The 26,815-nt window shown below is 44.6% G+C and overlaps 1 protein-coding gene across 2 annotated transcripts in view; it reads left to right on the top strand.

Annotated features, from left to right (window-relative positions):
- Positions 1–26,815, top strand: part of FGF13 (fibroblast growth factor 13) — a 314,910-nt gene that overhangs the window by 243,409 nt on the left and 44,686 nt on the right. For both annotated transcript variants that reach the window (XM_084813306.1, XM_084813307.1), the window contains 2 exons: positions 4,691–4,801; positions 14,037–14,140. In XM_084813306.1, coding sequence (XP_084669432.1) covers positions 4,691–4,801; positions 14,037–14,140 — 215 coding nt within the window. The remainder of the gene's footprint in view (positions 1–4,690; positions 4,802–14,036; positions 14,141–26,815) is intronic.

Below are 26,815 nucleotides of genomic sequence, written 5' to 3'. Positions count from 1 at the left end.
CACCATTCATGGAGTGTCATACACAGTCATCTGAAGTTGTGATCTACACACAGGTTCCATGCTCTTTCTTGCACGGAGGAACTGTAGGAAACCCATAATATGTGAAGCAATCAGCCTGGTGCCCTCCTCCATATGCGTCAGACTTTGCTGCCGTCCTAGCTGAGGGGGACAATGGGAGTTGTAATCCTCCATATCTGGAGAAGGGCACTGGGTTGGGGAAGGTTGCAGGACTAGTTCTTGCAGGTGTGGCCGGACATCTTGACTTCCTGGCCCCAGTGGAGGCTGGTGGCTCTGATGTCAGTTGGGCAATGAATCCACTCTGGGTTTCAGTCAGAACCAGTCAGAATTCTAAAGGAACTATCCAGGGTAACTTATTTGGGGACAGCCTTGGATAGCTCCTTTAGAGTTCTGACTGAAACCCAGAGCAGATTCACAGCCCAACTAACATCTGAGCCACCAGCCTCCACTGCTTAGCCCACTTATGTGGTAAAGATATATTTAATTTATTTATTTACAATATTTATATACCACTCCACATCAACAGATTTCAGAGCAGTGAACAGCAAAGATAAAAGAATAAAACACCATGTTAAAACAGTTAAAACATTGTTAAAAAGACCAGTTCCAATAAGGCCCAATTTAATAAAACATGGTTTATTAAGAAACTGTTGTATTAATAACATATGTTTATTAATAAACTTATTTAATAAAGATGTGGTGTTTTTACTTGAGTATGAGCATCCATGTAGGATAACATTTCCCAACTGGGTGCTCTCCAGATGTATTGGATGACATCTCTCCTTCTCCCATGGCGGCTGTGGATGATGGGAGTTGTATTCCAACACAGCTGGAGGGTGCCAGGTTGCGGAAGGTTGATCCTTACAATAACCCTTTGAGGTAGTCTAGACTGAGAGAACCAGTGGCTCTTACCACGCTGTGACCTCCATGGCTAAGTGCAGATTTGAACTTGAGTCTTTCACTTCTTAGCCTGGGACCTTAGCACAGCTTTCCCTCACTTCACACCCTCCAGAGGTGATGGGAGTTGTAGTCCAAATCTGGAGGGTGCCAGGTTGAGGAACAACTAACCCACTCTGGCTTCTCTTTCATTTTTAGTGCTTTAAACATCCCAATCTCTTTTTTCTCTTCATATTGCTCTGCCTCTGATCTTCTGCCTCTTTCTTTGTTGTCCTTGTGCTCACAGAAAGGATGCATTTGGTGGATCTCCACTTGTACACACTCACTTATACAGGCACAGGCTAGTTTTCTTTCCTTGCTTCTGATTTCCTGCACTTGCTCTTCTTCCCGTGTTCCTGCTTGTTGGTAGCAGTGGTTCACTTCCCTTTCTTACATGGGCTTTTAAAAAAACTTTCTTCCTGCACAAACAAAGACACTGCCGTGCTGGCGATTTATTCATCTCTCTCAGTGCACTCAACACCATTGCCACAGTGGAAAACAGCATCTTCCATTTCCCCTCATGCTTGCTCTCTCACAAAAGGTGGATTTGTCCGGCATTCTAATTTTGCATCCATTTGCGACTGATGCTTGCACATGCCTGCCTGCACCAATGGCTCTTTAATCTCTCTGGATTTGCGCATGAATTTACGCACACACAATTTGGCTGATATAGGCACCATTTATTTCCGCGCACGCATTCGTTTTGGATGTCATCAATATATGTGAGTGATCTCTCTATCTCAGATTCACCCTCCAGTGTACCCACTCAGCTGTGGTAGGCGAGTATGAAATCTAGAGGAAAACATAACCTTTACCAACTCCAATTGTGTCTATGCATCATCTTTGCACCCCACGTCTTCCTGCCTTATTCCGAGTCAGACTGTTCATACATCTAGAACAGCACTGTCCACTCTCTCTGGAGCAGCGGTCCAAGGGCCCTGGCAGATCACCTGTTACCCAATTCTTCTTCTTTTAGCTGGAGGTTCCAGGGATTGGACCTGGGACTTTCTGCATGCAAAGCATGTGTTCCACCCACTGAGCTATGACAGGGTATGACCTACTGTGGCTTTACTGAGTAGCTCAGGGTCCCTGACACGTCTTTCCAGCAACCCTGTGAGGTAGGCTTGGCTTAGAGGTAGTGAGTGAATTGATGGAGAAGGATTTATAATGAGATCTCTCTTTTCCTGAGTTCGGTTTAGGTCTGCTCTATCCCTATTCTTTTTCTACAGGTCTGTGCTTTTGTTACACCCGATTGTTGTCACCAAGGCTTTCCAGTCTCACTTCCGTAGGAATGGACTTCTATGTAAAAACAATGAAGAGTCTTGTAGCACCTTCAAGATTAGTAAATTTTATTATGGTGAAGGCTTTCATGGACTTCAGCTTGTTTCACCAAATGCATGAAGTATTACCCCGACTTCTAAATGTGTGTGTGTAGAGAGAGATGCTGCCAAGGAAGCATGTGGGTAGACAGAGGATGACCAAGCGTCAAATATTTTGGACAGGGGGATGGACAAATTCCTTTTCCTCTTGGTTTTCTTTCCCCCCAAATCTCCAAGCCTGTAACCATTGAATCTCCCCATTGTTGTTAACTAGCTGAAGAACTAAGGGCTGTTTATTTTTTATTTTTTATTACATTTATTTATTACATAACGTTTCACACAGGAAATGACTGTGATCCCGGTTGAGCGTTCACTCAGCCATGAACTATGGCCATTTCTGGCGAATGCTCATGCATGGGTACATGCATGTACAAACACATCTCTCATGTGCACATTCCATTTTTATGCATATACATATAAAAACGTCTTATGCACATGCTAAAACCAACAACAACCACCTATGAAGGGACCTGAAATGACAGAGTGTAAAAGAAAGGGCGAGGTCATGTTTGTTAATAGCCCTTTGGCTTAAGATCAGCAATCTGAATAGAGAATCATGGCTGGTTTGATGGCAACTGTGGGCCATATTGAATTGCCATTGAGTGGATGTTTGACTGGGAGCTGCAGCCAACCCAGGCTCTCTAATGAGCACTCCTGTGTGAGGTATGTGTTTTCAACCCCTTTTTTTGTCATGTTAACATACCGTATTTTTAGGTGTTCACTTAAGAAACAAAGCAAAGGTGTGCATCTAAAAAATGATGTGTCATGTGATGAGGCCCTAAATAAGACTCACAGCATCACTTGGTCAGTATGCGTTGCTTACAAGAGACAGTTGCTTATGGGAAGTGGTGTGCATACATTCAGATCCTGTTTGAATGAGATGTAGAATGCTGCTTTTCTGTGGCTGTAGTCGGTGAGGGTAACCAATCTCTCCGTTCTCTGTTGGAGGTTCATGGCAGTGATCACAAACTAACTAAGGCTTTTGAAGCAGGTCAGATCCCCATACCAAGTTAGCTATGGTGCAGGTGTATTGCTGGCATTTTCTGGAAGGGAATGTGCATTGGTGAGATTCATGAGGCTACATTTCCTTGCCATTCTTTGTGCAATCGTGCTGTTTCCTGGAAACCCTGAGCCTAAATGGCAGATTTACTAAACTTTGGAATGGAAAGATAGCTTCTACCCATTTGTTTCAAAAAGTAGGAGTGTCTTATGTTTAGATCAGCAGCTGGTTCCAAGGGGCAGCGAGGTTATTCATTTGCTCTCCCCCACACACAATTCAGGCAAAAGGGGTGTTAAGATGCTCCAGCAGGACCAACCTCCATCATTGGCCAGGGGCACCACAGAATATTGGAGAACATGTCAAGAGTTCTTGGTTTCCATGCTCTGCTTCTTGAAGCTTGAGGAGGCCCATGGAAAGTGCCAAAGAATTTAACACTGCGTATGTTTTCCAGTTAATCCCCAACCCAAAATATTGCATGTTCACATTTGCATGGAAATGTAGAAAATGCCAGATGGATTTGGTCACTGTTCAAAAAGATAACATATTTTCTCACTCTTTGCATATGCACAAGTGAATACTGCTGACCCTCACATTTAGGGGACTATCATAATGTTTCTATTTATTACATTCACCAGTGTATCCCTTGAGTTTTTGGACATTTGCAACATTTGTCTAGGAGCATTAGCATTCACCACATTTCAAACATTCACTTTAATCTCTCTGTCTCTGTCTGTCTGTCTGTCTGTCTGTCTCTCTTATATACAGACACACACACCATTTAAAACCAATTAGAAATGTAACAGGTCTCTAATTTTGCAGGGATGTTAAGCCTTAAGTCTGACATATATTTTATTGCTTCTGTCTCTTGATGCTGGATGGTTCATTGAACCTGCAGTTGGCCTAACTATACCTATCTACTGAGTTGTTGATCGGTACACAAGTCCTCTTTTTATTCTTGTCATTTTAGCAAGTGTTTTCCCCCACTCTCCCTCTGTTGATGAATCTCAGCTCATTAAAAATCAGGATGTTTCTCCTGCCAGTGCATTTCTAATCTTAATGGAGATCAGATCTAGCTCATTCAGCCATGTAACACACTGCTGGAATTTTGATTCACTGGCACAAAATTGGTGTTTTCAAGTCACCTGCATTTCTTATACCAAGTGAAATATAATCAGTTGTGGCAACCGATGTTCTAGTTGCTGATTTGATCCCTGGTCTTGTGAACAGCTGTAAACCATCTAATATCGGGTGTTTTCTCTAGAGAAATGAAGCTAGTAATTTATTTTATTTTAACCAGAAGTGTCTGCAATATTGGGTTCAGAATTCTAACCTTTCCCCTTTATTTGTTTTCTTACAGAACCACAGCTTAAAGGCATTGTAACGAAACTGTACAGTCGGCAAGGGTATCACTTGCAGTTGCAAGCAGATGGAACTATCGATGGAACCAAAGAGGAAGAGAGTACCTATAGTGAGTATCCACCCTAGACATGAAAGGGTTTGGCTTGTTTGTGCAGTCTACTAGTCCACATGAATGGCCTCTTGAAATCAACGGCTGTTTGGGGGAGCTAAGGCAACAGAATCATTGTGCATATATTTGCTATTAAGCCTGCAGTAAAGAGACACTTGAACACTAGATAAACCAGTGGAGGTAGTTGTGCCTTCGGAAAAACCTGTCCAAATGTTATCTCCATGGAGATCTGGAGGGGTTCATCACTTTGCCTTGGATTAGGGTTTTCATTCTCCAGCCGCGGGGGAAAAGTTTCTCTTCCCTTCCTTAGTTTTGCCTGACATAAATCCATGCCATCTCTGTTACAAAACCATCAAAAACAAATGATTTGGCAGAAGTGGGGACAAGGCATTGTTCCACATTGCAAAATTTGCATTTTCTACACCGGTGCCAATAGACCTCCAATTATTTATTTATTTATTGCATTTATACCCCGCCTTTTTTCTCTTGCAAGGAACCCAAGGCGGCTTACATTATCCTCCTCCTCTTGATTTTATCCTCACAACAACAACCCTGTGAGGTGGGTTGGGCTGAGAGTCTGTGACTGGCCCAAAGTCACCCAGTGAGCTTCCATGGCCGAGTGGGGACTAGAACCCAGATCTCCCAGCTCTCCATACGCAGTCCAACACTCTTGCCACTACACCACACTGGCAATTAATGTTGCTTTCATCTCTCCAACCCTTATTCTCAGCTTTGGAAGTTTGACTTGATTTAATTTAGCAGGGTAAAATATGCAGTAGGCAAAAAAATTGCTAGCCCATTAGTGGCATAAAAGAAAGAAAAAAAAAACAACTTCCAAAGTTACCCAAGAACAGCTTTTCTTTGGGATTCTGTGATATTTCTATGGCAGCAACCCCACTTTGGATCTCCCTCCCAAAGGGGATTACACTGGCTCCTTCTGTGGTTAGTTTTAGGTGGGCTTTTGAAACTGTTTTGTTGAAAAAACTAGGCTTTCAAGTGATATGAAATGTATTAGCTCCACTCTCCATTTTTAAGATTCTTGTTCTCCAGAATCTTAATTATGTTTTTAATTATGCTGTGCATGAGAGGGTGTTGTTGTTGTTGTTGTTTTAAGTTTTAAATTAAATAAAACAATAAATTATAAATCACCTTGGGAGGCCTTTTCTGGACCAAAAGGCAACTCAGAAATACATTTATAAATAAGCAATTATATAAATTGCAGTTATTTAAAGACAGCACTGTTTGCGACGATGAACATGGTAATGAACCTGAATGAGTTACACGGAGCAATTTAGAAGAGAACTCCACATTTTATTTATTTATATGCCAACTCCCACTCTTGGTATTCAAGCCCCATGAAAGATTTTTACAAATTGCAGTGGTTCATCTGCCTTAGCATTCTGTCTTTTGATCATCTTCACCCACATAGATGGTCTGGGGAGCTTCACAAGCGGGACAGGATAGCAGTGTCCAGCTGAGTTGTTGCAAGTCCTTCAGGTATCAAGTTGTTCTCTCACTCTGAAAATGGACATGGTATTTTTGGCTAACTTCAGTAACTTCTAGCCCTAACTACTCTGTATTTTCTGCAAAGACTATCACGAGTTTATGTAGCTATGAGTTCCTTAGATTAATTTGGTTTCAGCATGGCCTTCCCTCACCCGACCTGCCACCAGGAGAGAGCAGCTTTGGGAAATGCCCATATTGCATTCTGCCTTCTTAATCAGCTTAGGTTCTCTGCCTTCCATCTTAGTTTTGGCATTGGCCAGCTTTGGGCAACACCCTCCCATACTTCCCTTTGGTGCTGTGGAGGAGCAAACCCGTGCCTCTTCATCTCAGGGAGTGGGCAGGCCTGGCTGGCTTGCAAAACCCCCAGAGGTCCATGCAAGGACGTAACTTTTGAAGAGGGTGTTGATGCATCAAATCCAATGTGCTTAGACCCAAATCACACAGTCAGTTTTCGACCAAACATCTGGGAATTGACCATGAAGTTTGGGCCAACTTGCATTGAATTTTAGATGTATACACCCTCTTCAAACAGTACAGCCACATTCAAAGGTGTTGGAGGTGGGGTAGGCACACCTGCTGGCTAGGTGCAGGAAGGCACCTGTCGAACAGGCATGGGGAATCTCTGGCCCACGGGCCAGATACAGCCCACAGGGTTTCCATGTCTGGCCTCCCAGCCTCTCCCCAGGCCCTGCCCCCTTCTCCTGAGGCCCCTTTTTCCACTGTGTTCCCATGCTGCACAGAGCCCCTTCATCACCCCGTAGCACACAAAAGTTGTCATGTCTGATCAAGCTCTGCTGATTGTAGATAATGGCTTTTCAGTGTTGCTTGGTGAGAATGGGGCTCCCTTTGTCACCACGCAGCTCTGCCAGTCAGATATTACAACCTTTTCAGTACTGTGCACTGACAAAGGAGCCCCATTGTCACCACACAGAGAGCTGCCCATGGAGGGCGATCTCCGATCAGCAATGGAGATTGGAGATAAGAGCTTTTCCCTGTTGAACAGTGAGAAAGGGACTCCCGTTGGCACCCTGCAGTACAGAAAGGATGCAATCTGCCTATGGAGGAAGAGCCCAGAGTGGGTGGGGCCAACTCCACTGCTCACATGTGTCCCCGAGTTCGCCGGGGACGGAGAACTCTCAGCCTCGTTTTGTGCAGGTGGGGGAGCCCAGAGGAAGAGAAGGAGGGCAAGGGGGGAGGACAAACAGAGGGATAAGGTGAAATGGATGGAGCAACAGAAGTGGGGGTGGGGGAGAAGGAATCTGCAAGTTTTCAGTTCAGACCTCTGAAGTGTCTGAGCAAACTGTCCCTCCTCTGGCAGCCTGTTGGGCAGAGAGGAAGCGGGGCAGAGACAGGGAGGCAGAAAGAGAGACAGAAGAGGATTGGCCCTTCCCAATTTTGTCTCTGGTCATGCGCACTGCCTGTATGCAACTCCCACCCCCCAAGGGAATGTGGCTCTTGGGAGAAGGAAGGTTCCCCACCAGGAGTTAGGCTGTCCCTAGGGATCCTGCAGAATGTAACACCTCGCCTGCATGTTCACGGTAACAGGAAGTAGGAATAATTATGTGACTTACTCACCATGTCATTTCATCATGGGTAGAAAGAATTCCCCATAGTAACCTATGGCTGTGAGAGCTGGACCATAAGGAAGGCTGAGCGAAGGAAGATAGATGCTTTTGAACTGTGGTGCTGGAGGAAAATTCTGAGAGTGCCTTGGACTGCAAGAAGATCAAACCAGTCCATACTCCAGGAAATATAGCCAGACTGCTCACTTGAGGGAAGGATATTAAAGGCAAAACTGAAGTACTTTGGCCACATAATGAGTAGACAGAATACCCTGGAGAAGACGCTGATGCTAGGGAAAGTGGAAGGCCAAAGGAAGAGGGGCCGACAAAGGGCAAGATGGATGGATGATATTCTGGAGGTGACGGACTCGACCTTGGGGGAGCTGGGGGTGGCGACGGCCGACAGGAAGCTCTGGCGTGGGCTGGTCCATGAAGTCACGAAGAGTCGGAAGCGACTTACCGAATAAACAACAACAGAAAGAATTTCATTTCTCCTAGGTGTCAAAATCCTTGGCCGTCTCCATATAATGAAGACCTTCAGCCCGGGATGGGGAACCTCTGCCCAGCAGGCCTGATGAAGCCAACAAGGGTTCCCCATCTGGCCTGACAGCTTCTTACCCTGCCATGGAGGGGAAGGCTCTTCTCCCTGGCTTAGCACTGAAAAAGGCTGCCATTCTCAGTCTTAGCAGGGGAAAGTACTTATTTCCTGCATGTCAGGAAATTATTTATTTCAGGAAATTAATTATTTGCTGCCTGTCAGAGAGGAGAACTTTCCCTATGGGGCAGAGGGGTTGGAGCCAGGGGAGGAAGCTCCCTGCTTCTTTCTGAGCTTTGCCCTGTAGTCCTGCTTACTTTTGGGTAGACATGAGGCTTATGCTTCTGAGCAGAAATGCTTTCTGAAAGTGCTGCTGAGTGATTCAGTCCTCCTTACTTCTGAGCAGGCATGCAGAAGCTTGTTCTACGTACATCTAAGTAGACATGCAGAGGCTTGTCCTGTTTATTTGTGAGTAGACATGCTGTTCATGCTTTTTTCTGAGTAGACTTGCAGAGGCTTGACATATGGGATGATATTTGAAAGTGCTGCTCAGGGAATTTTTCCTGCTTCTGAGTAGATATGCAGGGGCTTGGCCTGCTTATTTGTCGGTAGACTTGCTGTTCATGCTTGCTTCTGAACAGGATATACTATTCATGCTTACTTCTGCTTCCTGTTATACACTGGTAACAATAGATTGGGGGGGGTGAATTTTTTTCAGCCCTGCCTAATTTTGCTTGTGACCAGGCCCACTCTGTTGCCCCACCCACTTTTGCCTTTGGCCCACTCATCACTGGACTGCAGTCCCTAGCTGCTTCTCTAAATGAAATTTATTTATTTATTTATTTATTTATTTATTATTGCATTTATATCCTGCCTTTTTTCCTCTTGCAAGGAACCCAAGGCGGCTTACATTATCCTCCTCTCCGTTTTATCCTCACAACAACAACCCTGTGAGGTAGGTTGGGCTGAGAGTCTGTGACTGGCCCAAAGTCACCCAGTGAGCTTCCATGGCCGAGTGGGGACTAGAACCCGGATCTCCCGGTTCCCAGTCCGTCACTCTCACCACTACACTACATTGGCTCTCACCAATCTGGCCTCAGGCCAAAAAAAGGTTCCCCACCGTCCCCTGCTTTAGGCATTGGGCCACTTCACACATGCATGATCCCTTGTTGACCTCAGGGGACAACTTGCGATGCGAATGAGCCACCACGTGTTATAAAACTTCTCCTATCACTCGATGCACTCTTACAGGGAGAGGGTTCGCACATGCAGCTACAGGTCATCTGGTGTGGCGTAAATCAAACCCTGAGACCCAAAAGGGTGTATGTGCATGTGTGAACCAGCCCTTTGGGTGCCACATTAAATACCATCATGTGTGGATTGAGGAAAAATGGAAGCTCAGATGTGCTGATGGTTCCACACAAACAGCAGGATGCGTTTCAAATACACATGTTCATTTCAAGGATCCCTTTGACAGCAAATGTAAATAACTGGATTCTGCTTTGAGAAGACAAGTTTACATTGCAATCACATAATAACTGGATGGAAAGAGAACTGCCCCTTCCCCGAGCTCCTTTACAGTCTAGAGGAGACACTCTGGCCATACTTCATGCAAGAACTTTTTATAACCTTCCTCTCTTCTTTATTGGGAAATAGCAAAAACACCCATCATCATAAAGGCGGCATGGGGAGAGAGCCAAAAAGGGCTTGCACAGGCATGTTGCCCTCATTGAGGGCCCCCTCTCAGTGTAGCCTGCCTCCTCCAACCAGGATCAGAGTGCACTTTCAGCTCCCATTGTAAGCATAGCACTTGTCCATAGGAGTAAATGGCACCCAGGCAGTTGCACGGACTTCCTGTAGATGGTCTCTCTGCTATCTTTAAGTAAGATTGCTTCGCTACCTCTGCATCTGGCTGTAGGTCAGTAGTACAGAGCATCTGCTTCTCATGCAAAAGGTCCCAGGATCCTTGGCATTTCCAGGTAGGGTTCTCTGAAACGCTGGAAAACCATTGTCAGTCAGTGTAGGTAGATGGACCCATGGTTTCACTCCATGTGAGGCTGCTTGAGTCATGTTCCTAGCTATTTCCTGCACTTGGCTTTTTTGAGGAACTGGCTGCACAGGATTTTATTTATTAACATCTGGGTGCTCTGGGGGGAAAAAGTCCTATCCCACTGCCTTATGGATTTAAACAATTGTTAAATAACATCAGTTGATATTGTGTTAGTTTTAGTGTGGCTGATACTGCCTACCTTGTAATGAATTTGAAATGGTGTTATAATGCTAGCATTATTGAAATGAGCTCTTGTAGAATTGGGTGGTTTATATTATATTTTGAAATGAATTGTTAGTAGACTGTTATTGTAAGGATGATACTTTGATATGTATTGGTGTAGAGAACAGAAGAACAGAAGAGCCATGCTAGATCTGACCAAAGTCCATCTAGTCCAGCATTCTGTTCATGCAGGGGCTGACCAGCTGCCCATGGGGAACCCACACAAGCAGGACACGAGTGCAACAGCACCCTCCCTCCCATGTTCCCCAGCAACTGGTGTACACAGGCTCACTGCCTCTGATACTGCAGGTAGCACATAGCCATCAGGACTCGTAGCCATTGGTAGCCTTCTCCTCCAGGAATTTGACCACCCCCCTTTTAAAACCATCCAAATCGGTGGCCATCACTATATCTTGTGGTAGCGAATTCCATAGTTTGACTATGCGCTATGTGAAGAAGGACTTCCTTTTATCTGTCCTGAATCTCCCACCAATCAACTTCATGGGATGACCCCGGCTGTAGTATTTTGAGAGAGGGAGAGAAATGTCTCTCTCCACACCATGCATAATTTTGAATACCTCTCTCATGTCTCCCCTTACCCTCCTTTTTTTCCAAGCTAAACAATCCCAGCTGTTGTCACCTTCCCTCATAGGGGAGATGCTCCAGCCCCTTGATCATTTTAGTTGCCCTTTTCTGCATTTTTCCAGCTCTACAGTATCTTTTTTTTTAGGCGTGGTGACCAGAACTGTACACAGTATTCCAAGCATGGTCACACCATAGATAGCGTTCTTGTTTAACAAGCTGCTTTGGCAACATTAATGTGGAAAAGTGGCATGCAAATTATTCACCTGTTTACTTCACTTACTTACTTATTAAATGTATAAACTGCCCTCCCAAAGTTACTTACAGAAATCTTTAAAAGCCAGAATAATGTGGTAAATATATAATATATAACCCACCCACCCCTAAATTAGGTAAGAGTAGCAACAACAGAAATCTCTATTTTTTAAAAAAATAGAATGACATGGTAAATATAAAATATATAAAACTCCCCTAAATCAGGTAAAGACTACAAACATATTAATGAAATTCAAACAAAATGTTTTCAAGGTCTGCTTAAAGGTAGATACAAATGGGGCCTGTGTGTGTCTCTTTGGGGTGAGAATTCCCAAAGGTGCGGTGCCATTACTTTTAAGCCCCTGTCTCTTGTACTTGCCAGGTTCTTACCATGGTCCAACGAGCAAGGCTTTCATTTTTCTGAAGATTCTGCAGCTTGTTGCTTGGGAGGGATTCTTAGCTCACCCCAGGCAAGGGAATATCTGTAACATAATGCCTATGTTAAGCATTATAGGAGGGAGTAGCCATGCATGCTTCAGTGGGACTGAGTTACTGCATTTTTTTAAAGCGCAATTTGTGTGTTGGCACTGGACAGTGGGAATGAACCTCTTTCAAACCACTAGAAATATGGCTGACCATATCGGCAGGGCATTAAGGTGGCCACGTATACATCACCACAGATGCAGACTAGAGAAGATACAGATTTATGTAGACTGACCTCGTTCGCATGACATGACAACCCATGGTGGGTTGTCAGCCTTGTTTGTAACATGTGAACGCAGCATGATAGCTTACATGTCGGTTGTTAACCATGCACAAGCCACCCTGAGAACCCATGGCTTGTTGTTGGGTTGTTGGCGGTGGCTTGTTTCCAGAGTGGCTTGTTGTGATGTGTGAATCTACCACAATGGCTTGTGCCAAAAGGCTACAGAGTCGCTTGGCAAGAGCAAGAGAAACCTGATCACTCCACTTGCTGCTTCACAATTTCACTAGCCATATGTTAGGTGGACAACACCTGTGGGCCTGATTCCCATTTGCGATCACTGCTCACACTGCATAAATAGGGAAATTGTGCAAATCAAGCAGTGCCTGACTGTGAAATTTGTGCAAATTTCCCCCATTTTTTAAATTTCCAGAATTGTATGCAAATTTACTTGGAATTGTATGCAAATTTAGTTGGGGGGGTTGAGGTATGGGGAACCAGAGACCAAAAATATGCATTCCCACCTTCATAGGCTAAAGTGTGAAAATTTAGGTTTGCGGTTGGATTTGCACTTTTTTATAATTTTTTTCACTTTGGGAGGAATGTGTGTACATTCGCATTAACTAATGCGCATTTGCTCACAGGTGCATTAACTAATGAACATTAGTTAAGGCAAATGTGCACAAATCTCCCCAAATTGGAATAAAAGGATAACAAGTGCAAATTCCTGCAAAATGTGCATTTTTGTGTTTTAGCCTGTGTGTGTGTGGGGGGTGCACATATTTTTTGGTCTCTGGTTCCCCTCCTCCTGACTAAATTTGCATTTTGCATACAATTCTAGAAACTGTAAAAAAAAAAAAAAAAAGCCTGACAATCTACAAAACATGGTTGGAATGGATTTAACAAAGTTTTACTAGTTAAAAAAAAAGTTGTACCACAAAGGAAACTGGAATATTTGCAGGCGGAAGGACCAAGGGGAAAACAAACCATGGCAAACTGAGGAGCATTTCATCATCTGCTGGCAGCAGTGTGGCTTAGCAATGGATTAAACAAGCCACTCCCTTTTGTTTTTAGGGTGGTTTATCGTGAGGTGCGAACTCACCCACTAATTTTCATGTAGAGATGCAAATTTAGAAGTTGTGACTATAACTTCAGTAGAAATACAACACCTCTCACCATAGTGTGGAAGACCGTGAACCAAGTGAGCTCTGTGCCTGCCCGGTCTGCTGTCCAGGTGCTAACTCTTGATGGGCAGTTTCAAGGCCCCTGGTCTCCCTTCTTATACTTTAGGGATGGGAAACATGTGGCCCTCCAGATGTTGTTGAACTGCAAGTCCCACCATCTCTCTTCATGGTCCGTGCTGGCTAGGGCTGATGGGAATTGCAGTCCAACAACATCTGGAGGGCCACATGTTGCCCACCCTGTTGTCCTTTAGCTTTAAACCAGAGCAGACTGACCTTCAAATAGAGGACACCTTCCAATACATGACTGTTTTCTGCAGAGTAGGACACATGGCCACTGTAATCCCTCTTTGTGGGCTTCCAGGAGGCACCTGGTTGGCTCTTGTTGAAAATGGGCAAGATCGAAGATTGGTCTGATCCAACAAGGCTCTTCTTAGGTCCTTACCAAGATGGTTTGGTTGTGTTTGTTCCCTCTTAAAGGGGCTGTATGTGTATGTCTCACTCCACCACTTAAGAATTATGTTTTTTTAAAAAGGTCAAAAACTAAGCTTAAAAATTCACAGAATGGCTCCTGTGGGAAGATTTGATCTCATTCTTGAAATCTAGGAGGTTAACTTCCTTCCTTCCTTTCCCTCCTAGCTTTGTTTAACCTCATACCTGTGGGTCTACGAGTGGTGGCGATTCAAGGCGTTCAAACAAAATTGTACTTAGCAATGAACAGCGAAGGATACTTGTACACATCGGTAAGTCCCTGCTTTCTATGTTTTGGCTTGTTTCTCTGTCTTGTGGGTGCTGGAATCCTGGATCCCGATATGCGGTAACAGTGTTTTCTTTGCTAAGCTGCGAAGGAGACAAGCTGCTTCTCAGATTTTTTCATTGCAATGTATTCCTTTGGTCAATGCAAACTATAGGATTGCAGCTGAATCCCAGGAGGCTTATGTAAACCCTCTTACCTGGTTGCCTGTGGCGAGTCTGGGTAACCTACAGGAAACTAAGCAGAGAAGCCTCATCAATGAGAAGTTAGGTGTTTTGCTTTATTTTTAAAGCTGTTGTTTTGTTTGTTTTTAAGGCTGTCGTTATGACTAATGTTGCAATATGGGATAGTAAAATATTTGTATTAGCTAATGACCTTTTGTGGACTTTTTTTTTCCTCCCCCAGCAGGGACACCGTCCCTTGTTTTTTCTTAGCATCAGGCTGGAGGCTATTTCTGGAATGACTGTACTTGCCATTAAATTCCATGGTAGTCACTGGAAGGCAAGCTGGCCATTAACAAGATCTGGCTGGTGCAGCCATGTGCGAAATCAACAGTGGGAAAATAGGAACAATTGGGTTCACACTCGATTATCGATCTACATTCCAGTATCCTTTTAGTTCCACTGTTTGAATACTGGCAGGAATGGCAGATTTTGGAAAGTTGGCATACGGATTATAGGCATGCATCCTCATCGCAGTAGTTAATAAAGTGAAAGAAATCCTGCACCATCTGTACTTGTATGAAACTAGTTGTTTCTTTGTTTTATTTTTTAACTGGGGGGATGATTTTTTAAAACAAAATCCTGGTTTCTAAAAGTAAAACAAAAAACCTATGATGGAAAAAAAAAAAACCACAATTGCAGAATTGTGCAATTCCAAACAACAATTTTTAAAAATAAACTTCATAATTTTTAATTTTGTTTTTAAAAATGTCTTGCAAGATTCTGGAAACCTACTTCAAGAGAGCCATTCACTGCAGCATTTGGAATTCTGCTCCAGTAAACATATCCTGTAAAACGGAACCTCAATATACAGGGAGGAATCTGGTACCATTGGATTTCGTATGCATCTCTAATGAAAATGGCTTGCAAGTTGTCCCTGGAATGCCCATAATGTTAACTTTACCTGTGCAGTCCTCTGCATGAGTGCTCAGAAGTAAGCCCTACTTGAGGTCAATGGGATTTACTTCAAAGTACATGTGTATAGGATTGCAGCCTCAACGTCATGATGAATATAGGTGAGGCTGCAATCTTATACTCAGTCACCTGGGGATAAGTCCCATTGAACACAAATGGGGCTGACTTCTGAATAGACATGCATAGGATTGCACAGTGAGTCTCATGTGATTTCCCCCAGCTGAAGTGGTATAGCCCCACTTTATTCCACTCTCTCAGTACTTTGTAGATCAACTGTAAACCTGTAAAATATGGGGCACTGCTAAATGGTAGTGAATGACAAAGATGTCTTGAGGATGGTTCCAGAAGGATGGTTTGGAAAGAAGATAGTGTTTTGTTTGCACCACAGGAAATGATGGCAGTGTTAGGTGTTTGTTTGACTCTCATGTGTAAGTCAGCCATCTCCATTGATTATGCAGAGGATGATGGGAGTTGTAGTCCAACACATCTGGAGGCACCATATTGGGAAAGGCTAGCTCAAGGGGAGGGAAGAATGAATGAATGAATGAATGAATGAATGTCAATTTCACTCCACTCCTAACTTAAGGGAAGCAAATTCCGCTTGGGTGGGGAGGGTGTTTGGAAACCAGATGGCTTAAAGTACATCTCGGCAAGCTTAAAATACAAGGGAGAGGGCCTTTTCCACAGTGGCACCTTGATTGTAGATTACCCTTTCCAGAGGGGTATGGCTGGCATTGAATCATTCTGGCGGCAGGTTAACACTTTTTCTAAAATTGTCCTAGGCATTTTAAGATTGGTTATGTGATTAGCCAGCTCTCTTGCTTTAGCATCCTCAAGGCAAATGTATTCATGATTGATTGATTTATTTGACTTCTACCTTGGCTTTCTGCCAAAAATGGCACTCAACCCATCATAAAATGCAGATTTAAAACAAAATCTTAATTAAAATGTAACAAAAGAACAAATCCATTTAAAAAGCAAATTAAAACACAACCATAAAAGGAATACACAAGACCCACTGAGTTAAAACTTGTGATGGGCGAACTTACCCCGAGTGAGTTCGTTATGTACTCAGAAAATAACGAACTCAGCTTTGTAGGCTCAGACGAGAGTTCTCCCTCAAATCAAATCATGTTCCGTGTAAACAAGCTTTTGCCGGAGGCATGGTAGGGGTGGCAGCAACGATGAGGGAAGCTGCTAAGGAGATGGTTGGCAGACTAAAAATGTGGGGGTGGGGGCACTGCCAAGTTATTCTCGAAGACCCAGAATGGCAGCAACGGCAAGGAGGGAAGCGGCACTGGGTTAGGCAAGGCGAGGGTTAATCCAGCCGATGCAGTGCATGCGTAGAAATGGCATTGTTTAGATACAGACTGTGCATGCTCAGAAGCTCACGATCAATTCCAAATTTAATAGTGTATTTGTAAAGCACCGGTCCTGGCTCATTAAAAAGCTAAGCATTAGGAATGAGCGAGCTTCGACCAGCAAGCAAATGAATTGTAAAATCTGGCAGCATCACACATTATAAAACCCTTTAGTAACAGAGAAACATACATGCCACAGACATGCGTGAATAAAGACATCTTTGCCTGCTGGTGGAAGGTCAACAGAGAGGGAGCCTCCCTAGCCTCCCTCAGCGGGGAGTTCCACAACCTGAGAGCAGTCACCGAGAAGGCCCTCTCCCATCTCTCCATGAAACGTGCCTCTAATGGTGACAGGACTGAGAGAAGGGCCTTCCCTGAAGATCTTATCATAGAATAGTAGAATAGTAGGGTTGGAAGGGGCCTACAAGGCCATCGAGTCCAACCCTTAAAACCTGTGGGGCTCATATGGGAGAAGGCGGTCTTTCAGGTAACCTGATCCCAAGCTGCATAGAGCTTTACAGGTCATAACTAGTCTTGATGGCTATGTGCTACCTCCAGCACCAGTGAGCCTATGTGCACCAGTTGCTGGGGAACATGGGCGGGAGGGTGCTATTGTACTTGTGTCCTGCTTGTGGGTTCCTGGTCGACAGCTGGCTGGCCACTGTGTGAACAGAATGCTGGGCTAGATGGACCCTTGGTCTGATCCAGCAGGGCTCTTCTTCTGTTCTTGTGTTCTTAACCAGCATTTCGAATTGTGCCCAGAAACAGAACAGTAGCTAGCTGTAACAAGGGAGTTGCATGCGCCCTGTAAATAGCCGTAGCATGACAGTTGATTTTATTATTTCATCTAGATGTTTCTTTTCTTGCCTTTGAGGGCACACTGCCCTCGCAAGTGGCTTACAAGCCTCCAAAACACTATGAAGATTTTATTTATTTATTTATTTATTTATTTCATTTCATTTCTATACCACCCAATAGCCGAAGCTCTCTGGGCGGTTCACAAAAATTAAATCCAAGCAACACACAATAAAACAATTTAAAATATACAGAACATTAAAACCACAATATAACAATACAACCACAATAAAACCTAGCAGCAGTGCAGGAGTTTAAAATACAGATTTAAAACAGCAAATATAAAAATTTAGAAAGCTAAAATGCTAAAATGCCTGGGAAAATAAAAAGGTCTTCACCTGGCGCCGAAAGGAATACAATGTAGGAATGAGCTCACTAGGGAGCTCATTCCAGAGCCGGGGTGCCACAGCAGAAAAAGCCCTCCTCCTAGTAGCCACCCGCCTCACTTCCTTTGGCAGGGGCTCACGGAGAAGGGCCGCTGATGATGACCTTAAGGTCCGGGCAGGCACATATGGGAGGAGGCGATCCTTCAGGAAACCTGGCCCCAAGCCGTTAAGGGCTTTGAATGTTAACACCAGCACTTTGAATCGGGCCCGGAAATGGACTGGCAGCCAGTGCAGCTGGAAAAGTACTGGCGTAATATGAGCTCGCAGGCCAGTCCCTGTTAACAATCTTGCTGCCCTATTTTGGACCAGCTGAAGTTTCCGGACCGTTTTCAAAGGCAGCCCCACGTATAACGCATTGCAGTAATCCAGACGAGAAGTTATCAGAGCATGGATAACTGTAGCGAGGCTATCTCTGTCCAGATAAGGGCGTAGTTGGTATACCAGCCTAAGCTGATAAAAAGTGCTCCGTGCCACTGAGTTCACCTGTGCCTCAAGTGACAGTTCTGGATCCAAGAGCACCCCCAAACTACGAACCTGATCCTTTAGGGGGAGTGCAACCCCCTCCAGAACAGGTTGAATATCACCTAGCCGGGCAGACGAACCACCCACTAACAGTACCTCTGTCTTGTCTGGATTGCGTTTCAGTTTATTAGCCCTCATCCAGTCCATTACCGTGCCCACGCACTGATTCAGAACAGTCACTGCCTCACCTGGTTTTGATGTAAAAGAGAGGTAGAGCTTTTTTCTTTTTTACATTGGTGTGATTTGGTTTCAGTCATGGCCATTGTATCCTACCCTGGAAGCTGTAAGAATGATGGGTGGTTCGAAAGATATAGTTTAATAAATAATCCCTGTGGTTTTTCTCCAGGCAAACGTTTTGATCCCTGTTCAAACAGCACCCCAGAAGATGCTTGGGTTCCAGATGTATGTGGTAGGGAGGCAGCCAGCCAGCCACTTCTTCTTTACCGATTACCAGCTCTGATTGGCAGATGAAATACTAGCCCACTCTTGCCTGGGGCCATGTTTTGGATAGATTGGAGCAGGGGAGGAAAATTCTAAGGAACAGGGGAGGGGTATGTGCAGCAAAGCCATTTGGACACTAGGGACAGTTTCTTCATGCAAAGCAGTGCCTTGTTCATCTGGCACATCGTCATCTAAAGCTCTGAACAACTTGGGACCAGGTCACTTGGTGGATTGCCTTCCCCCATATAGACCTGTTTGATTGCTGAGATCACTGGAAGGAGGCCTTGCTGGCTGTATTGCAACCTGCAGAATGCTATCTGGGAGCAACCTGGAAATGGGCCTTCTCCATGGTGGCCCCCACTTTGTCCAATGCCCGCCACCTTGGCATGTGGGAGGTACCAACTGTGGCATGTTTTAGGCACCAGTTAATGTCCTATCTTTTTTTTTCATCTTTTTTTGAACTTGGGCCTTGCCTGACTGGTTATGCTGCCCAGTTTGTTTATGGTTAGTGCTCTGGTTTTAAAATGTCTTAATTGTGAATGTGGTTGTGGGTTTCCCAGTGGCATTTGGCTGCAGGAGGCAGGATACTAATCCTCATCCTGATCCAGTTGGGCCCTTCACCAAGGTGAGATTATCAATGAAAACCACTTTGGTGCTGTCACCCAAACGTCTAAGTCCGCCATGTTCAAATCTCCAACTGGCCATCAGTCAGTCACTATCCCTCAGTCTAAGCTACTTTACAGGGTTGTCAGGAGGATAAAAATGAGAAGAGGGAGGGATGCACTCTGCATGGCACTGTGAGTAACCAGGCAGAAGAGTGCAACAAAAAGGCAATAAAGCAATAAGCATCAGTGGTATATAATTTATAAACTGTCTGTCTCCCCTGAGAAAGCCTACAAGGCAGGGTATGTAACACTGCCTTTAGCATTATGCTAGCTAATGTCACATATTTTTTACATATATGTCTAAGTATAACATTTGCACATCCAAACATTTAAACTGCAGTCAGGAACCAAATTAAGTATGGAGCCATCTTTAAAACACCCCAGAGAGCGAGGTCAACCCCATATCAAAAACCGTGAAAAGCCGAATGGAAGAAAAAACATTTTCACCACCAGCCTAAATCTGAGCAAAGATGGGGCCAGTCTTACCCTCCCTAGAGAGGGAATTCCACAATCAGGGTGCCACCACAGAGAAGACCCTGTCCTGCATTCCCACCAGCCCAGCCTTTCTTGGTTGTGGGGTGCAGGGTAGGGCCTCCAAAGGAGATTGTAAGCTGTGGGCACGTTCATAGAGGAAGAGGTAGTCATTTAGATATTTTGTCCCCAAACTGTTTAGGGCTTTATAGGTAAGAACCAGCACCTTGACTTGGGCCCGGAAACAAATTGGAAATCAGCATCATTGGTATAAGACCAGGGTTATATACGGTACAAAGAGAACACGAGAAAGTGACCTGGCTGCTGCATTTTTACCAGTTGCATTTCCGTAATGTTCCTCAAGAGCAGCCCCGTGTAGAACCCATTGCAGTGATCTAAATGGGGGGTGATTAAGGCATGGGTCACTGTGGCCAGATCTGTCTGAGCAATGGAATCCCCATACACAGATGCAGTCTGCCACTGAACAGCAGATTTTGGGGACAGAGAAGAGCAGAGGGCTGTTGCCTTCTTGCCTTGCTCGTGTGCTTCCCAGAATGATCCAGCTGGCCACTGCAGGGGAAACAGGATGCTGACTAGATGGACATTTGGCCTGATCCAACAGATCTCAACACAGTGTTCTCAGTTGTGCATTTCAAAAGCTTGCTTTGTTTTTACACCCCTGTGTAAAAGGATCTACACATGGCACAGAGATTCTGGCTTTTGATCCATAGGATCTCTTTGTACAGCTGCTGAACCTTAGGCGAACACTACTCACAATTCTGAAAGCTCACCTCTGTAATCATGAGGGCTAGAGATTTTTATTTTAAAAGAAGTAGCACCCACTGCATACACATGCGCACGCACGCACGCACACACGTGAAGAGTCTTTCCATTCCAATTTCTGCTCTAGATATGTGTGCACGCCCACGTAGTCCCACCCACCACTGAAATGTGACCCCCAAGCCCTTCTCCAAAATTGAATTTGGCCCGTGGTCTGAAAATGACTCCCCAGCCCTGCTTTATGCGATAGCCTTGTAAATCGCCTTCTTCAAGGAAAGGCGTCTGATAAATAATGCTCTCACGCTTCATCTGGCTTTCAGACCGTTCTAATTGGAAGGTGATTTCTCATTCCGTTTCAGCGGTTTGCTTTGCTCAGCCCGTGCCCCAGTGCATAGCAATTACCGAGCTGGGCTCTGGCAAGGAGCCTTCAAGCTGGAGCACAAGCAGCAGTGCGATGCCCGGCCCCAGAGCTGCTGATCCGTAATCGGGAACAGGGTGGATTAAGGCTGCACCGTGTGATGGGTGCGTGGGCTGCTGGAGCTCGCCTTTGACAGTCAGATTTTTTTTTCTAGAAATCCCTCACATCTGCAAATCACAGGCCCAAAAAACGCCTCTGGTGGAATCGCAAAAGCTCCACGGCAGAGAGAGATGGAGCGGGGGGGGGGGGGCGATGCTGCTTCAGTGCGGCTGACTCGGTTTTGAAGGAATTACGATCGCACGGTTGCTGTGAGCCATTTCTATGCATTAGAAGTGGACTCTGGTCATAGAGGTCTGCATGGTACCTTTTCAGTCCGCTTTTTCTTTTCTTTTTTTTTGCAGGGGGGGGGTGTATTTTTTTTTCAGTGCTTCCCCACAGAAAGATACACCCTGCTTTTATAGTAAACCAGCACATGAGGGAAAGAGGTTTAGTATTACCATCTCCCTGTTGTGCTAGATTTCAACCTGCAGGGAGATTTTTACACCAGGAAAGCCGTGTTGGTTGGCATTGCTCCTCAAACACCATGTGGCACATTACTGTAGCAACTCCCCTCAGAGTGAAAACCAAAGGAACCCCCTGCTTGTAGTAAGCTAGCTTATCAGGGAGAAAGGTTTAGCATAGCCTTCTCCTGAACCAGGAAACTGCTCAGGTTTTACTGACAGGGCTGGGTTGTTGTCACAGGTGAGCCAGGAACCAGCAGCCCTGGTAGCCAGGACTGAAGAGTAAGCTAGAACCACAGGCCAAAGTAGGAGGCACATTTGAGAAGCAATCCCGAAGGCAAGACCAAAGGATAGCCAAGGATACAGGAACACACTAAAGCTCAGGAAGGCCTTGTTGCTTGAACAAGGGGCAAGGGGAACAGGAAGCTGCCTTATACTCCTTACTGCCCAGGAAGATCCAGTGGCCACGCTAGGTGGGCGGAGTCAGGCCAGGGCATGAAGGTACTACACTGAGACGCTACCACCTGCAGTTCAGTGGTTCACCACATGGCGAGCTGCATACAGATCAGCAGCTCCTGACATCTACATGCAGAACAGCTAGTTTTCTATACATGGGGAGCTTTGTTTTTGTTTTGTTTTACATGAGGAAAGCTGTGTTTTTGACACTGCCCCCCAATACTATGTAGTAAAATGCTTTTGAAACTTGAGAGGAGTGTCCCCCTGTAATGGGACTCCCTGCTTGTGGACAACTAGCACACCAGGGAGCTAGGTTTCTCATAAGCTTCTCCTGTATCATCTCATTTACTCATTTTTATTTATTTTTTACATACATACACTGCAGCTACTTTTCAACACACCAAGGCCTTTTGTGGGTGTGGGTGTGGGGAGGGGAGTTGTGCTTCTCAATACTGTCCCCCTCTTCATAACACAGGATGCTATGCTTGTGAATCTGAGGGGTGCACTGAGGTTGGAGGTGGGAAGGTTGCTGTCTTATCTGCCTATCTCCCGTGGGGAATGCACAAGCCCTTGGGATCCTCAAATAGCTCTTTGGGTCATGCCAATATATTTGGGGCGATTATGTTGTTGTTTTAAAAAAAAATGCCAATGGCTTATATTCAGTGGAAGCTGGTGGCTCCGATTTCTGGGGGGCTGCGAATCCATTCTGGGTTTCAGTCAGAACAAGCCAGAACTCTAAAGGCGCTATCCAACATGCTGAACCCATTTTGGGGATAGGTTGCAGCACTTTGGATAGCTCCTTTAGAGTTCTGCCTGGTTCTGATTGAAACCCGGAATGGATTCACAGCCCCAACGAAATCGGAGCCACCAGCCTCCACTGCTTTTATTGCAGCACCATTCTGTGCAATCTTCCCTTTTAAATAAGCAGCTGCCCATAAACACTGCCAGTCAATTGATATTCAGAGCGCTGTTGTGCTTCACACCGTTCCCAAGAGGAGAATGTTTGTGTGTGTGTGTTTTTTTAAAAAATGCACGCGACAAGTAGCATATTTGCCAAGACTTCCAATCCCACTTGGCTCCCTTTCGCTGTTTGCTAATGAGAATAAGTCCCATGGGGTGATGACATCGGAGACTCTCTTCTCATCAGGGGCTTAAAGCAGCCGTCTCCAACTTGGTGTTCTCCTGATGTGATGGACTACAACTCCCATCATCCCAAAGGCAGAATAAAATTGTTGATGCCTGAGTAGCAGATGCTAGCAAGACCCTTTGTAGACACCCTCAGAGTGGGTCATTCCATTCCACCTGCATAGCTTTACATGAATTTACTCCTAATCTTTCTTTGAATTCTACATCAGACATTCATATTTGCTTTAGCAAAAATTGGTTGGACTAACAGGGGCGAGCAATTGGAGCAAACCAGATTTAAAAATGGTTCATTACTCCCACCTAACTGCAAGGAGGAGGTTCAAAAATGTATTTGATCAACCCTCATACAACGTGTATAGCCTCACCCTCTTCTTTTATTGTCAGGATATGAAAAAGAACCAGAACAAGAACTGTATGCTAATAGTGAGTTCATTCTCTGGGTGCAATTTACCTTAATAGTTGCTCCCTGTTGGATAATGCCCCATTTGCAGAAGTAAAAAGATTGGGGGCGGGGTGGAATAAACCAAGGGGCTCAGAATTAAAAACAAAAATAAAAAACAGCCCTGAACAGCCCAAGGAAGACTCACTGATCATGGAATGCTAATTCGGGGGGGGGGGGTGTGATGGAATACTGGGGAGAAATGAAATGGACTATCCTGGAAGAGGACATGACTGGCTGCTTGGTTGCATCCCTGAACGAGCATCTCCATGCTGCAACATTTTGTTGTAGATCTCAGTAGCACTCCTAGAACTGCAAGAGAGTTTGCAAAAAGAAAAACAAAGTGTAAGCTATTTCTCAGGTTGCGGCTTTCTTCCTGAAATGATGAAGTTCAGTGGCCAAGATCCAAAGAACTACTTTAGACATGGCCAAGGGGCTGAGAATGCCCAGTGAGTTAAAACAACAACAACCTTGTATTCTTGCTTTCCTTTGAATAGCAGGCCCCCTCCACTTCCATTGCCATGGGCATTTTTAGATGCAGTTTTGCTATGCAGTGTGGCTAGTGGGTGGGATATTCTGCTGCTGTTTAAGAAAGCTCCCTTGAGTACAGGGACCAGGGTGTGTTTTATTAATGCTAGCCTACTTGGTTTTGACCCATTTTGTTGTGTGTCGGGCTTCAAAATGTATTTTTGATCCTGCCATTCTGTACAAAAAGTACCCAAGGAAGCTACCAAAGTCAAGATGACCAAAGTCAAGATGACCAAAGTCAAGATGACCAAAGACCAGCTAGGTCTTCCAATGCACACACACAAACACACACACACACCAAATCCACAGAAATAGTGCATTTAAAATGGCATTAAAACACAAGATAGGAGAAAAAAATGTTTTAGAAACATGAGATAAGGAGCAGCAACCACATCACAAGTCTTGGTGGTAGATGCTGGGCAATTAGATTGTCATATCATATACCAAAGGAATAGAAGGGTCTTTACTGAATACCAGAAAGGCAAGAAAGAGAAGATTCCAGATACTGGTCACATTGATTGGAGATATTGGAGGAGGCAGCCCATCAATGAAGGGCACAATCCTATGCATGTTTAGACAAAAAAAAAAATAGTCCTACAAATCTCAGCATGGCTGGCTGGGGAATGCTAGAAGTTGTAGGACTTTTTTCTGTCTAAACATGCATAGGATTGTGCCTTTAATTATGCTTCGATGTATATGCTGTCTTGTCATTATTGTTAACCCCAGGGCAGCTACCTGGCTGGTAAAATGATGGAAACATACAATTAAAGCACCGTATTGCTAACACCCAGGCTAGCTAACACGATGGTAAAACAGAATCATACAACTAAAACAGAGTCATTAAGAACAGCCGCGGTGGTGGCAGCAGTTAGATGTGGCAGCCCACAGAAGGGATGGGCGAACAAGTGGAATTTGAGATGTCCAGGAATCTCTGAGCCAAGCAGAGAGATGATATTTGGAGAATTCCTGTTCATGTTTGCGATCGCTGCTCTCTCTGTGCGAACAGGACAACTGCACAAATCAAGCAGTGATGAAATGTAAAATTTACATTTCCCCAAATTTACACATATTTCCTAGCTTGCACAACTTTCCTCCATAGGCTAAAGCAGACCTTATTCAGTCTATGGGAGAAATGTGTGCAAATTAGAAAATGTGCACAAAATCAGACTGGAAATGTTGTGGAAATTGAATGCAAGCACATGTCGGGCAATTTGTGAACATTTTCAGGGGACTCATGCTTGCAATCGCATTTGGGCCTTCAAACAGGGCAAGCTTGCATTATTTTGTGAGCAAAAACATGCATCCCTAGCCCACAGTTCATGTGATCAGTCTTGCCGTGTGTGTGTGTGTGCGTGTGTGTGGAGGGAGGCATACATACTGTATATGCACGCTTTAAGCTACAAATACATAAGAAGAGTTCTGCTGGATCAGACCAAGGGTCCCTCAAATATTTGTTTGTTTGTTTCATTTCTATACCACCCAATAGCTGAAGCTCTCCGGGTGGTTCACAAAAATTAAAACTGCAAAGCGCAGCATAAAACAATATAAAATATGAAAGCTTAAAAGCACAACCAGAATAAAACCTACCAGCGATGCAGAGAGTTCAAATACAGACTGAAAACACCAAAGCTAAAAGACTAGGAAGCGAAAATGCTAAAATACTGGGAGAATACAGCATCCTGATGTTCCCATAACCAGATGTCTATGGGAAGCTCACAAGTAGGACATGAGAGCAATAGTGCCCTTTTGCTCATGTTCCTCAGCAACTGGGGCTCAGAGGCATAATGCCTCTGATCCTGAAGGGAATATGTAGCCATCATGACTAGTAGCCACTTTTAGCATTTTCCTCCATGAATTTGCCTGTAAGAACACAAGAAGTTTGAAAAAGGATGGGCAGGGGCATGGATAGGGATGTATGAGAAATTCATTTCAGTTCATTTTTTATCTGTATTTACCCAGCTTGCAGCTTCCAGACTGAACACAGACTCAGACATAAGCTGGGGTCAAAGTCCCCTCATTTCTGAGCTTGCAATGTGATTCATGAACACCCCCCCCAAAGTGTTCGACAGCATGTGTACATTTGAAAAATGTGCATTAAAAATGTGTATTTTTGAAATGCACACAAATATGCTTCAATCAATGGGAGAAGGATGCATGCATGTCAAAGTTGTGCACAACTGATGTGTACATTTGGGGAAATATGCATATGGGTTTTCATGCAAAAAGAAAAATAAAAGGCTTGCAATCTGATATGGATTCGAGTCGGAACGAGCTTTGAGATGGAATTTGGAGAACTTTGGCGAGCTCGAGTTTTGCTGATTTGCGTACACCTAGACATCGATAGGGAAAGGTAGCACCCAGTTTCTGTGTGTGATATGTGTAAATAAGGAAGCAGCGGTCAAAATGGGCTCTGGGCTACAAAAACATCTGCTAAAATACATACTTGAGTGCAAAAACAGTCTTTGTTGTTTTTGTTCCACTTCATGTTCTGTATAACAGCCTTCCCCAGCCTGTTGCCCTCCAGATGGGTTGGCCCACATGTGTTTGTCATGATAGCTGG

This window comes from Heloderma suspectum, chromosome 9 (genome assembly GCF_057233095.1).
Source record: "Heloderma suspectum isolate Gila_16-S chromosome 9, 16-S_ref, whole genome shotgun sequence".
Lineage (NCBI taxonomy): Eukaryota > Metazoa > Chordata > Lepidosauria > Squamata > Helodermatidae > Heloderma > Heloderma suspectum.
Note: the sequence above shows the minus strand (reverse complement) of the source record. Positions and strands in the feature narration are given on the sequence as shown.